At 32.7% G+C, this 14,453-nt stretch overlaps 1 protein-coding gene across 4 annotated transcripts in view; it reads right to left on the reverse strand.

The window, feature by feature from the left end:
- The window catches only part of LOC113521894 (FAS-associated factor 1), a 19,589-nt gene extending 5,412 nt beyond the window's left edge, over nucleotides 1-14,177 (reverse strand). The window contains exons 1-14 of one of the 4 annotated variants that reach the window (XM_026907552.3): nucleotides 14,030-14,177; nucleotides 13,532-13,600; nucleotides 12,725-12,848; nucleotides 7,584-7,709; nucleotides 6,855-7,026; nucleotides 6,506-6,650; nucleotides 5,985-6,113; nucleotides 4,988-5,114; nucleotides 3,414-3,559; nucleotides 2,883-3,037; nucleotides 2,164-2,300; nucleotides 1,285-1,447; nucleotides 572-668; nucleotides 92-229 (exon numbers count right to left, since the gene is read on the reverse strand). In XM_026907552.3, the coding sequence (XP_026763353.2) occupies nucleotides 92-229; nucleotides 572-668; nucleotides 1,285-1,447; nucleotides 2,164-2,300; nucleotides 2,883-3,037; nucleotides 3,414-3,559; nucleotides 4,988-5,114; nucleotides 5,985-6,113; nucleotides 6,506-6,650; nucleotides 6,855-7,026; nucleotides 7,584-7,709; nucleotides 12,725-12,848; nucleotides 13,532-13,600; nucleotides 14,030-14,068 (1,767 nt within the window). In that variant the 5' untranslated portion in view covers nucleotides 14,069-14,177. Of the gene's footprint in view, nucleotides 1-91; nucleotides 230-571; nucleotides 669-1,284; nucleotides 1,448-2,163; nucleotides 2,301-2,882; nucleotides 3,038-3,413; nucleotides 3,560-4,987; nucleotides 5,115-5,984; nucleotides 6,114-6,505; nucleotides 6,651-6,854; nucleotides 7,027-7,583; nucleotides 7,710-12,724; nucleotides 12,849-13,531; nucleotides 13,601-13,675; nucleotides 13,856-14,029 lie in introns of those variants that run through there. The other 3 variants (XM_031910012.2, XM_026907553.3, XM_026907554.3) reach the window with 3 other exon arrangements.
- Between the last annotated feature and the right edge of the window lie 276 nt (nucleotides 14,178-14,453).

Below are 14,453 nucleotides of genomic sequence, written 5' to 3' on the forward strand. Positions count from 1 at the left end.
GATATCAATAGGGACCAACCTCCCCATCCCTTCAACCCATTATCCCTGGTAGTCCACATTATTAAGAATCCCAGTAGGCAGTGCTAGGTACCTGCAGCGTATCATGCGGCTGGAAGCGCCGCTCGAGCAGGTGGTGGTGCGGCGGCGGCAGGCGGACCCGTATGCGTGCTACGTCGCTCGCCGCCGCCGGCTCGGCGGGCACCCGCGCCGCTGCCGCTGATCGTGCTGCCTGCAAATGACGGCGATTCGGTTAATTGGCTACTGTACTAGAATTTTATTCAACCACTAGCTGTATCCCGTGGCTTCGCTTCCGTGAATCAATATAAAAAGTGTACTAAGTCAGGATGTAAACCTATCTTTGTACCAAATTTTATTTTAACCCATTCAGTAGTTTATGTATGAACGAGTAACAAACAAACATCCATCTATCGTTACAAAGTTCCCCAGGATATTTAGGAAACAGTATATTTATTTAATACTTAAATTCAAATTTTCACCAAGCTTCATCGTTATTTCATTAAATGATGAAGCAATTGCTAAATAAATAAGAGAAAAATAATATCATTTATACCTCTTTTCTCGCTTCCTCTAATTGTCGTTCTGATTCTGCCCTTTCTAATTCTTGATTCCTTTCTAGTTCCTGTTGTTTTTTTATTTCTTCTTTTGCTCTGTAAGATCAAATATTTGTTAATTTTAACTATAAATTAAAATAATGTAATTACATTAAACGCAACGGGATGATTTTTCTGTCACCATATAGCTGAGCTTGCACAACTTTTGAATGAAGTGTATCATACGGCAGTAAAATTACAGGGTACATAGGTGTTATACCTACCTTAGTCCATGGGAATGGCAACATGTAATGCTCATGATGCTATACATATGGCTGGGAAAAGGGGAGGTTACTGGTATGAGTGTATACTCATACCGTAGCATCCACTTAGTATATGCATGTGTGTCTGTATGTATATGTATGTGTATATATGCATATCTGTGTATATATGTATGTATAAAGATATAAGTTTAGTATATAGAATTAGGATATAAGTTTATAATTGTTTAAAAAGCTGTATGTACAAGAGCGCAAAAGCAGCAGACAAACTGCAATGCAGTTTCGCAACACTAAGAATTTATACTGTCTATGTAACTGTTTACTTGAAATAAATAAATAAAATAATATCAATAGGTGAAAATTCCCATTTTTCAACTAGTAGACTGTCAGTTTACTTACTACTTCAAGTGGCATTAAGAAGGAACAGTTGTGATATAAAATAAACAACGTGCCTGTCAGCCTCGAGGCTGCGCTGGTAGGCCTCGTCCTGTTCGCGCTTGACCCGTTGTCGCGCGTCGCGTTCTCGTTCAAGGCGGGCGTCATGGTCGCGCTGCGCCGCGAACCTCTCCAGCGCCTCCATCAATCCGCCCAGCAGCTCCGACACGCCCACATTACCTAGGAAACACGTTATTTGTTAAAGGCTAATGCACGTTTGTTCATAAAACTAGTTTTTACCGGCGACTTCGTTTCGATTCGATACGTTTACTGACCGAAATAAAAAGTAGCTTACCTCTCTTCATCCCATACATGTATATTAAATTTCATAGTAATTGTTTAAGCTATTAAACTATAAAGGAGAATATAGGCAAACTTAAATACTGCATATAAATAGCGACTTTGTTTTATATATCTAGAAAGTATGGACTCCATACTCAAGATAGAGACATGACTTGTGATACGACTGTGCTGGGGTCAAATAAAAATAATATTGAATACATGGTTTACCTGATAAGAAAGAAAGGTTTTATAATTTGTATGGAACCGAGACATTTTCACAACAGAGAGCGAGCGGAAAAGAAAGTTGTTAAATCTTGGCCTAATTTTTATTAATTTATTAAAATACTATTTCTAATAAAATTGTTTAATAGTTAATTCATTATTCTGACTTTAACAGATGTCAAAGTAAAGATAAATTTATTTGCATAAACATGCAATGTGCAGTAGGTACATACTGGGTATTTTAATAATGTTACAGTTCGAACATGTTTTGCCAATATTAACATGCACATTTTTTTTGCAAATTATATAATGCCAATAATAACATAATAATAATAACAAATAAAAGTAACTTAATGCCATGAATACTATAATATGATGCTTAATACACTCACCATTGATAACGGAATATATTTCGGTGTTGGAGCGAACTCGCATGATGATGACTAGTGCTGGTAACCGATCCATTGGGATACTGCGTATTGTCATACTCGCTACCGGGCCCAGTGCATTCGCCACTGAATTTAATAACCTGGAGGTGGGCATTCGTAAATTAATAATTTAAGTAAATTAATTTCATTCACAACAAAATGGAATAGAAATGCCTGCCTGTCATAAAAATTGTCTAAAATTTTAAAGCTAAACAAAACAAACATTTGTGTTAAAATAATTAAAGAAATATTGCCAAAATAATAATAGTTCTTTTATTGGCGAAACAGTATACTCTGTCATGTCCATGGTACTCATGTCTATAGGCGACGGTTACCACTTTCCATCCATGTATAAAAAAAAAATATTATTCTGATTTTGTTCAAAAAGTAGTAAGTTGTTCAGACAACATAGGATTATGTTGTATGAACCATATAAACAGCTTGATTCTTGATATAAACATATAAAATTTTAGTAGCTGCTCAGATATATGCAGATATACCCAGGATCACCTGGGTGACTAATATAATTTGATTTTTTATATAATTAAAAGTGATGTAAACTTATTGCCTACTTCATGAAACCTCTATCCTGTGTGTTAATAGAACAACTATATACACAGTGTTGGCTGTTACACAATTGGTAAATTTCTTTCTAATTATATTTATTTCTTGTTTTAACATACATGTTATTATTGTCCGGATGTGTGAGGTCCCAGCCATAGACAATGAAGTTGGTGGCTAGGGTTTGCAACACCGCCTCGCAGCCCAGCAGCTGTGCGCAGAACACATTCGACAGCACTGACTGCTCGTGATGTAGGTACAACCCTAGCAGCTTCCTCTGTTGAATACATATTACAGGTTATAAATAACTTCTACACACTATTGTGAGTCGCTGTTTCGCCAGTTAATCATAATATCAGCTGTTAGCTGTTTATTGCTAAACATAGGCCTTCCCATAAAGGGGTTCTTTGCTAGTAGTTGCCACGCTTGGCAAGTGCTTTAGAGGAGCTTTTGGCGGAGAGACCGCGCAGAAATCTTCCTGTTAATTAAAAATAATGTGGATGCTAAATTCTATTGCTAACAAATCTTCCTAGCCGTGTTTGAATAATCGACACGACATATTTATGTATGATTCGTTGATGTTGCGTACAGCGTATACTGGTAGCGCAGGCGAGGTCACTATTTCATTTTTACTCATTAAAAGATAAAAGTACCTCTTTGGCAGGCTTCAGACAGGCCTCTTTGATCGCATCTTGTAGTGTACCCTCGAAAAAGTTTGGTGTGTTCGGTCCATACCGCGTGCGGAAGCGCTGCGCGAATTCTATACAGCCCAGCGCCTCGTCCTCCACGTGGTCTGACACTGTGGCAATATTACATGTATATTAAAATGTGATAAAATCATTACAAATGGAAGCACCAAAGCTCGAATTACATTAATGACCAAATGTTTTACTTATATATCTAAAAATAATTAAAAAATAAACAAATTAATAATAATATATCTTAAAATATATTAATAATTATTAATCCATTACAAAAGATGAATTTACCAAAATTTGAGCTCAAAAATTACCTAACAGAGAAATATTTTATGAAGATGTAACCTATATACATATGGACATGGAAAATGGAAAGTATAAGCTGGATAGAAAAGTAACGAATGAGGAAGTCTTGAAAAGGGTGAATGAGAAGAGAACAATATCAAAAACAATAGAGAACAGAAGATTAGATTAGAAGCTAGGTCATCTTATTCGAAATGACTGATTTTTTAAAAAGTAGAAGGAAAAACAGAGGCCAAGAGAGGAAGGCGAACACCGAGGAATAACTACATGGGATAGAGCTGGCTGGAAGAAAATGCATGAATTAGTTGCACCGACAAGAGGAAACTCTTAAATGAAAAGAAGAACCTATACTTTAAAATAATGAATGAATATTTATCTATATACCAAGAAGCCGCTTTACATGAATAAATAATAATTTATAATTTATTTTATATAACCCACTTGAATGTAAATTTAGCTCCCATTTTCGCACTAAGCCTCTCATTAGAGCTATTGTACATGTGAGTTATGGCTAATATAGCCAGTCCAGTTGCACCCAGAAGTACAGAAGCTTCCCAGTATCTTCACAGGTCTCACTGTGTAATCCATCAATAAGTAAATCATATTTATATTCGTATAAAGCGACCCTCTTAGTCCCTCACAAATTAGACAGAGATCATCAGATTACCAAATCCTCCATCCTTACATACATCTCTTGCTTCAATCACTTTCATAACTCATACTTGAACGTCAGTTCTATCTGATCATGATACGCTAGTGTCGGTTTTCCATAGTACCTGTAATAAAAAATATTTTCACAGACAACTACAACGTAAGACTAGTCAGAGCCAGAGAGAGAGAGAAAATATATGTATACTAATATTATAAAGAGGAAAGATTTGATTTTTGTATATTTGTTTGTAATGGAGAAACACTACTTAAAACTGATCTTAAAAAATCTTTTAGATATAGAAAGCTATATTATCTGCAAGTAACATAGGTTATATATATTTTTCATCTATCTATGGCCAATTACTAGTCATCTATAATAATATTATGATGAGGAAAGATTTGATTGTTTATTTGTAACAGATAAACTCAAAAACTACTCCACCGGTTTAAAAAAAATCACCTATAGAGAGCTATATTAATTGCCAGCCACAGTTACATATTATTTTTGAAAATTCTATGTATCCGTGCAATAACAGATCGGATCGCTAGTTATAATATAGTTATATTCTACTCACTGAGTGGCTGTAACCTCTCCGGGTGTACTAGATCAACAAACATGTCGTCTTCGCCGGTGAACACGTCGCCTGAGTCTTCTATCTCCTCTATTGAACTGTTTTCACTATCTGAACTTTCTAATATTATCTGTGAAAAAATAAATTTGTGTTGTCATTATATATTACTTATATTATTGTTATAAACTCATATAATATATAAAAAAATAGTTAAAAATAGAAGTTAATATAAAAGTTATATATATATTTTTTATATTAAATGTATCTTGAATTACATAAAAATATTTGTATAATATTTTCATCTCAAAAATATTAATTTTATCAAAATAATATATATGTTGATTAATATTTTGATAAGGTTATATAATCGTCATCATCTCAGCCCCATAAACTGCAATAAGGAACGGTCCTGAGCCACCTGCATCCCCTGACTCGCTGCAATGCATTTAAGGTCGTCACATCATAATCTAGTGTGGGGTCATCCTACACTGCTTCTGTCGTACGTAAAGTTATATAACAGGGTAAAATCATTATCATTGGCATTCTTTTAAAGGAGTATTTACTTCAGAGTATACTAGATATATGAAAAAGAATAAAGCGCTGCAGATTAGAAGATGAGTGGATGAATTAAAAAAAAACTTTATGGAGGAAGAAATAGAGCTAAAAGAGGACAAGCTGACGTCGATTATTATAGATTTAAAATTGATAAGTTTATACAATAAGAATTTTGTAAAAAAAATATATCTAAATATTTCCATTTTAGTTTGACCACTTGACTCGCCATATCAGTAAAGGAAACTAAAAAATTTAAATTGCCTTACAATCCAAGTTAATTAAAAAAAAATACTGTAGTTGTAACTCACTATCTTAAAATAATTTTGATGTCAACGACAGGTATGAATGAATGAATAAGTATACTTCATTTGTATTATACAATATAGGAAATAAGCAAGACTATTTATAAATATAACGATACAATTGTATAAGTACAGGTAATTACCCTTTCATACTCCTTCTTATTATTGCTGGGCGCCCGTTTGACTGTGAGCTGATGTTGCGGCAGATCTAGCCCCACCATCGCAAGGACTGTGTCGTCTAGACCTGTCACCGTTGGCCATCCCGTCCACACCTGTTGTATTATAAGTTATTAATATAATACGCTAGTGAAATGCCTTGGTGTCACATAAGCGCAAATTACTAATATATTGTATGTACAAAACAAAGGTAATTTTTTTTTATTGACAGTGGAATCCATATTTGTTGTTTCAATTGTTACAAAACCAATTATTTCAGTGAAAAAAATAAATTTCTGAACCAATTTTGATAAATTTTCTACTATTTCCCTATTTTTTTTCTGGGACCTATAGAGGACCTTTAGATACCCCTTTCAGATAAAAAAAAAATTCTAATTGGTTTAGAACTGATAGTTATGAGGTAAAAAATAAAAAAATACAAGTAAATTACATAGGAAATGGAATATTATTATATAAAGGAAAATACAAAAATAGAAGCGTCACTCACCTGATGTCGCGCGGGTATGTCTGTGAGTGAGTAGATGTCGTTCTTGACCTCCTGAACGGTTTTGGTGCCCGGGTACGTTAATGTGTACTCTTTTTCGTCGTGTTTAATGCGTAGTATATATGATGTCGTTAACCGTTCTGCCATCCTGGTGTTTAAAGGGTAAATAATTTAATTATTTTTGTTTTTCATTTAAATATAATATACTTTTTTTCAGAAGTCCAGAAAATGAAATATTTGCACCTATGATAAATTTATATATAAGAATCATTATCATCATGTCAGCCGTTATAAAATTTATTCAGTTTATGCAACGATTTTGAATGTCAGGGAAATACCAATGGATACATACTCATCATCAGCCATAAGCTGGTCGGCCGCTTTCAACCGCAGCACCGCGTTCGGGGCCAGACCAAGACTGCCGAGGGCGGCGGAGGACGTGGCCCGCGAGCCGCCCAGCCCGGAGATCTGTTGTCGACACACTGGCACACCGCATACTGATTCTAGCCGTTTTTTTAAATCACCTGGGGAAAATATTAACTGTTAGTGCAGTAGGTAATGTCGTAAGTCGCAGTCACTACGTTTAGATCCAATTTTAATATTATAAAGCACACAGAGTTAAAAATATACAAATATATTGTTTATTTTCAACTAAGCAGTCTAATACAGCTTTTGGCAAAGTGTCATTTTGACAAAAAGGGAGTCATCTTTTAGATTATTTTAATTAAAAATGTAATATATAATAAATTATTATATATTTCATTCAAGATATACCAATACTGATCATAATAATTTATATGCTATTAAATATTTGTACGCTGGAAACAGTACAATACAATAGGGCTTTATTTACTACATAACGTCATCTTGTACCTGTTCTAGCAAATATTTTATTATTCGAGTATATATAAGATTATGTTGCGATCAACTGTGATCTATCGAAATCAAGAATCACTAAAATCGGCATAGAACATAATATAAAAAAATATAGTCAATTACAGAACCTCCTTCTTTACTTAAAAAATAATATTAAGTTGAATAACTACGGGCATTCTATTATTTATGAGTACTGAATACTTACTGACTGTTGCTACACCTGACATTTTTATTTCATGTATTTTATTGTTACAGTGAACTTGAAGCTCTACCATATCAGACGAACTATTTCTAGGAGACGAAGTTGAAGCTTGATTGCTATCTTCCCGATCTGGAACAAGTTAGTTACTATTTAGAGGACATGTATAAGATATTTTATGCTTTTAACTGACTTTATACGTGCTTTTTTATTTATAAAAATGTCAAATCTCTCATAAATCTATTTTAGCTCTTGAAGTGTTTTGCCTTTTTCTTTTGCATTAAATTTTTAAATTAAAAGAAAGATATAAATCATTTTAATAACTGAAAAATATGTTTGCAGGATATTTTAGTTTTTATTTATTTATAATAAATACATATTTTTGGTGAGCTTTATTGTTTTACCAATACACTCACCAAAAACAAAAAATATTACATTATAATAGTACATTCATGGGGAAATAATATTCATATAAAATGTGATTAAACTTAAAATGAATATTAAAAATGCAATTCTGCGTGATTTGTTACTGCCCTGCGAAACTCTTTGGCAATACAGTGAATAAAGTCCAGTTGTGAACTAGCAACTAACTTATTAAGCAGACGTAGCACTCTCGTTAGTGGCGTCTGATCAGCATGGAATGTCTTGTTGGGAGGTAGGGTAAAAATTCCGTGATTACGGTCACACTTACTAAGTGACTGACTAAATACCACTGGGGACGATACGGGCACGAAAATATTTGTAGGGTAAATCCGACTGGGGCGGCGTAAAGGTTAATTATTTTGTAGGTTCAAGATAACAAATGACGATTATCTCTCGCACGCCACTTGTGGGAACATACTTTCTTATGAACAAAGAAACGTATTTGGGTAATGTGCATTACCCATTTACTTTATCTATCATAATACATAAGTATGTTATTAACAGTTTTAAATATAATCGCCAATTATTACATATAAGAAATTATTAGGCTTGGGTATTCTGAAAAGCTGCGTGGTCTCGGCAGAGAATATGCCACCCCTTCCTATCCCGTGGGTGTTGTAAGACACGACTAAAAGAAAGCGAGGGTTGGGCAGCAGCGTCCTTCTTAAAACATCTCTAAAGCCTAACAGCGGTTGTCAAATTGCCTGCCAAGCGTGGCAACTACTGGAAGAAAACCCCCCCAACGGCGAGACTTATTTAAGCAGTAAAGTTATCGGCCGTTACTCGTATGATTATGTGTATAAGAATATTAAAGCTGTACATCCGCCAATCCATAGACAAAATATTATAATGTTGGTAGCATTAGCAGTATTATTAAAAAAAATATCAGGAAGCAAAAACATGATAATTAGTGTGACAGAGGTCAGACACAGGTAGGTGAATTCAATGCTGCCAGGTATTACGATATTGATAGCTTTAAGTGTACAGTTATGATTATTGAAATCTGGGATCTGCTCTTATAACTTAGGACAACTTAGTTTGAAGACCAAATGGTATAAGTAGTACTGGTGTGAGGGATTATAAAGATTTATTTAACAGAGGATGTTTGTATAAGCACAGCAATAGCAATGATTCCTACGCTAGACTGAGCCTGTCCTGTAGGAAACAGGATTCGTATTATCATATACATGCATATAGAAATAAACATAGGCTTTCTAGTAGTACTAATAATTGTTTACTTACTAATTTATATAAAGTAATTAATTTTATTTAAATCTTATAAGAGATTATTGACTATGATATATGACTATGATTGTGTTAACATTGAGAAACGGAGGGTGTCTATGTTATTCATTTAACACTAATAAAAAAGAGGTTATGTGGAAAATTAATAACATAAATAAAAACCATAAAATAATTATATTTTTATTAATTAATTATGTATTATATATATTAGTAATTTCCTAATAATATTATGTGTTTCGCCGTATAATCCCGGTATAGAATAGGTCACCTTTTCCTTTCTCGTCGGTACTGTAAGAGGCGAATAAGGGAACTTGACAGTTGAGGGATCGGCAGCAGGTTATGTTTTAAAACATCACTAAATTCTAACTGTGGTTGCCGACCCGCCGGCCAAGCGTGGCAAGAATTGACAAAACTCGTTTTTATAGGGGATGCTGTACTCAGCAGTGGACAGTTATTTATTTATTTAAAGTTAACTACTGACATAAAGATGATAATTATAAATGTGAAAATATTTGGAAATTTTGTGCATATGGGCCATATTCCAGATATTGTTTTTAAAACTTATGTTCATATTTTAACGATGTCTGTATACATGGACAACAGGAATGTTATGAATAAGGTGAGATGCTGTAACGCAAAGCGCCGTATGCTCCCTTAAGAAAACTTCCGGATGAAGTGGAAACTATTGTCAGAAAAGACCTACACAGCAAGTTCATAAAATTTCCGTTGTGCATATGTATCTCAAATGGCACTTTTTACCTAAATACATGTTTTAATTTTTTTTATACTACTTAGATTGGCAAACAAGCTGACGGCTTACGTGATGGAAAGTGGTAATCGTCGCCTATAGACATGAGCAGTACCATGGACATAACAGAGTATACTGTTTCGCCCATGATACCCACCCCCCCATGCGTTGCCATTCCTGAGGACTCAGGTGTTATTCCTCTGTACCCCGTAAATTTACGCTAATGTGGGCTAAGCCATGGATTTCAGTTAGTTTTTAATAAAGTTTAAAGCTGTTGAAATTAAAAGTATGTGTAAGGTGATAAAAAAGTCGTCATAAAATGTAGTGGTTGGGAGAGGAAACGGATTGTTAATAATGGGTTCTAACAGCTCCATTGCTGTATTTCAATATACCCTATTAGGTCGTTCCCCTGGAAACCATTGTGGTTAATTCTTGTCGAATTCTTCACGATAGGCCCACTGACCTGCCTTCATCCTCATCTATCATCAATCAGTCCAGCTTATACCGATATTGTAGGTGAGGTTACCACTTCATTTTACCAGAGGGGACTTTGTACAAAAGTAATTTGATTGGGCACCTCTGTCCCATTCGTGTTTTTACCGTGAAACAGTTGTGTTTGCATGGCTGTGTTTCGGTTTGGTGGGATATGGCAGTGAGTTTACAGGGTACAGAGGAATAACACTTGAGTCCTCAGGCACGCATAGGGGGTACCATGGACGAAACAGTATACTCTGTTATGTCCATGGAACTGCTCATGTCTATAGGCGACAGTTACCACTTTCCATCAGGTGGGCCGTCAGCTTGTTTGTCATTCTAAGTTGCATAAAAACGCATTTAAAAAACAAGTAGTGATTAAAACATAATTCATGAAAACATACTGGAATATCTTTATAACGTCTTTTTCAGATGAGATAATAATTTATCACGATGTAACTAACACCTATCGTGCTTGATAAATTTGAATGTTTAGAACAAACACATCTGTGATATACATAACTCAAGCATACTGTGAATTGTGAAGGGCAAACTTCTTTATTAGGTACTATGATACAGTTTTAAACAAATATTAATATGATGAAACATACTGGCTGTAATCATTTTATTTATTCACTTATGACTATAGTTTATTAGGTACTTCAATTGAATTTTTTTAATGGAATGAAAATTTTATTTTTATTTAGTAAACATATCGTAAACAAAGTAGATTTTGCTTCAGAATAAAAAAATAGACATTAATGGTGACCTAACTAGTTATTTTAATTTTATAACCAAACTACTAAACTGATTTTGATGATATTTCTTTCTAAAACATATCCTTTTAAATAAAAATAAAAAAAAATTCTAAATCAGTTTATAGTATTAAATAATAGTATAAGTTTCAAATGAATTGAGGAAAAGGTAAATTTCAAGAAGAGCAGAAGCATTATTATAGGAATATCTAGGATTTTTATAGTAATATGGTTAGGATAATGAGGAAAAGAAACAATCACAAAGAAGCCAGAAAGTAACGTGAGACTATACAAAGTTATTTGTGTGATTATTTATATATATGTCACTATGAAACTACTAGATGTAGAAGTATGATGTAGAAGTATATAGTATGAAACTGTTTTTTTTTTTTAATAATTACATATCTGTTATTCGATAATGTTATAAAAAAAATTATTCAAAATAATCTTCAATATTATTTATACATTTTTTTTAATCCTCTCTGGTAGTTTATGAATGCTACACAAAAAAGTTCTTCTTTTGAAGCAAACTAATTACAATGCCATTTTTATACAAACTGAAACAGTGAGAGCATGTCCCTAATGTAATGTTAATAGATAATAATCAGATAGAGCCAAGTCTGGAGAATAAGCCGCATACTCTAACTTCTCCCATTTTCCCTTGGCTTGTTTTAGTGAATGATGGGGCATAGTGCCCCTGAAGAAAAATGGCTTTGTGTTAATTTTTGACATATTCTGGTTATTTTTCACATAATGTTTTATTTAAATTGATTATTTGCTATTGGTATAGATCTGTATTATCAGATTTACCAGGATATTATTACATCATATAACATTATACCCTTTCGATCCCATCAAACTGTGAACTTATTGGTGGATTCCCACACTGTTAAAAAAGATAGTGTTGTAGAAGTGGTCTTATAGGGTTTCAACTTATGACTAGTACCATCTATAAGTAAATTTCGGTTTCATAATTCTACACTTGCGATATGGTTGCATTTATTAGTAATAATTAATATTTAAATAGCACTATAGTTTTTTGTTATTATAATTATTTTAGTCTTATTCAAATCCTATGTTGTGATATGTGATGACATTGTTTTTAAACAGTTTTTACTATAGAGCTTTCGATATGGTGTTGATTTTCAGTTATAATTATTTTAATTCATGTTTTTATAAATAGACTTTGACATAATTTTAAAAAGATTTTGATATTACCATTTGTCTCTTGTCCTTCATTATTCAAATAAATATACACAATTCTCTCTGTATCAATTTTTACTTTTTAATAAGCACTTACCATATCAGACTATTTACAACAATTCAAGATCTATTCATCCCTGTCTCAATGTCATACATGTCAGGAACAACAAGTGATATACCTATTATTACATATAATCATAGACTGCAGTTACTATTTACGATCAGGGAAACTACAAATTTGTTTGCCACCCTCCATAAAAGAAACTACATTGTGGATAAATAAGTTCTAAAATTGTTACCTGGTGGGTGTGTTTTTGGAGTTATCACAGATATGTCGTCATCTATCATTTCAACATCGTGAGTGTCTTCAGTCTGCTGAGATGAGCTGTTACCATCTTGTGGCATCACTCGATTGATGGCTGCCTGGGGGTACAGTCATCACATTAATAAGTTTTATAGAAGTAATTATTGCACATAATCTTACATGTTAGTCATATGAGGAAAGTCAAAGTCACTTTGCAATCTATAGCCTGTCCATATATTTAAAGTTTACATGCATAGTGTAATCCAAAATGAGTCAGCCATATCAGTTCAACCAACCAACAAACAATGGAGAAGAAAATTATTTTTACTATAATATTTTCTATGAAGAGTAACAATGATTATATGAAATTTTAATTTAGGTAAGTATATTAAAAAGTTCTAAAACATAAAAAAAATTATACAATTTAGAATTAGCTTTATCATACAATAATTTAATGTATAAGAGAAATAATAACTTTTGTTTATGTAAAATATGCAAGGCAGTTACTATAATAAATAATAAACACAAAGGTGGCTATGGTGAATATTAATATGGTCAAGGTTACTATATCATTAATTGAATGAATTAAATAGGTCACTTTGATATTTTTATTGTAACTGTTACTTATCATACTATTAATTATATTACTAAAGGTCTACTAAATATTATATTGCTGAAATTTTAAATTTGGAATTAAGCTTTTAAGTACTTACTACAAAATTTTCTATAAGTACTTAAATTAGATTTATTGTTCTAAAGATATTATAAATATAAATGTCATTATAAAACAAAAACTACATACTAGTAAGTCCCAGTTTGCTTCTTCTAAGTGGTATATTGCTTCTGCTACATCTTCTATGGCTGTTATTCCCTAAAAACGTAATATCTTTATATTAAAATCTTATTTTTCAACAACATATTAAATTAAACCTCCTACTTGACTTACTACTAACAAAATATGCTCATAAAACAAAGTAAACCACCTATCTTAGAACGTATTATACGAACGTAAATATGGTTCAAGTTCACACTGACTATGCACAAAGAACGTTTACAGATTAGTATGATAACATTGTTTCGTATATTGAATGTCACTTTTTCTTGACTACGCGAACTTACTACGCCACTGTAGTTAAATATATAATAAAAAACTAAATAAAATTGTTATAAGAGGAAAGTACAAAGAGATAAAGGAGATTTCCTAGTCACTGTTGTTGTTAAATACATAACCTTCAAAAATAGAAACTAGGTAATATTGGGCATAATGAATAATAAATTTATTAAATGAATAGGCATATACCTGAAAATTTGCTAAAATTTCTTCTCTATTTTCTGCCATTCTGATATTATTGAACTCAAAAAATATTAGTATGACATTTACAATTGCAGACAAATCACTCAAACATTGACCATAGAGTTTTTTTTTTTCATTTATTGTGACTTTGGCGAAAGATTAACCATAGAGTACTATCGTTGTGCTTATTAGTGTTGCCAACAAACAAAATAATTAAATTAAAAATATCTATGGGTTAACGTACTTGTCATAGTGTGCCTTTTGTGCATTGGCTTCGAATAATCGAATACAGAATTCGAATGCAACAAAATTTTGATTTAGTATCACGTAATATTTTCATCTTTTGTTTTAGTAATAGTTTATTTAATTAAGTATCCAAAGTGGAGTAACTTGAGTTGAGATTAGTGACTTTGATTGAACTTTTTATTTA

This window comes from Galleria mellonella, unplaced genomic scaffold (genome assembly GCF_026898425.1).
Source record: "Galleria mellonella isolate WM207_F2 unplaced genomic scaffold, CSIRO_AGI_GalMel_v1 utg63, whole genome shotgun sequence".
Classification (NCBI taxonomy): Eukaryota; Metazoa; Arthropoda; class Insecta; order Lepidoptera; family Pyralidae; genus Galleria; species Galleria mellonella.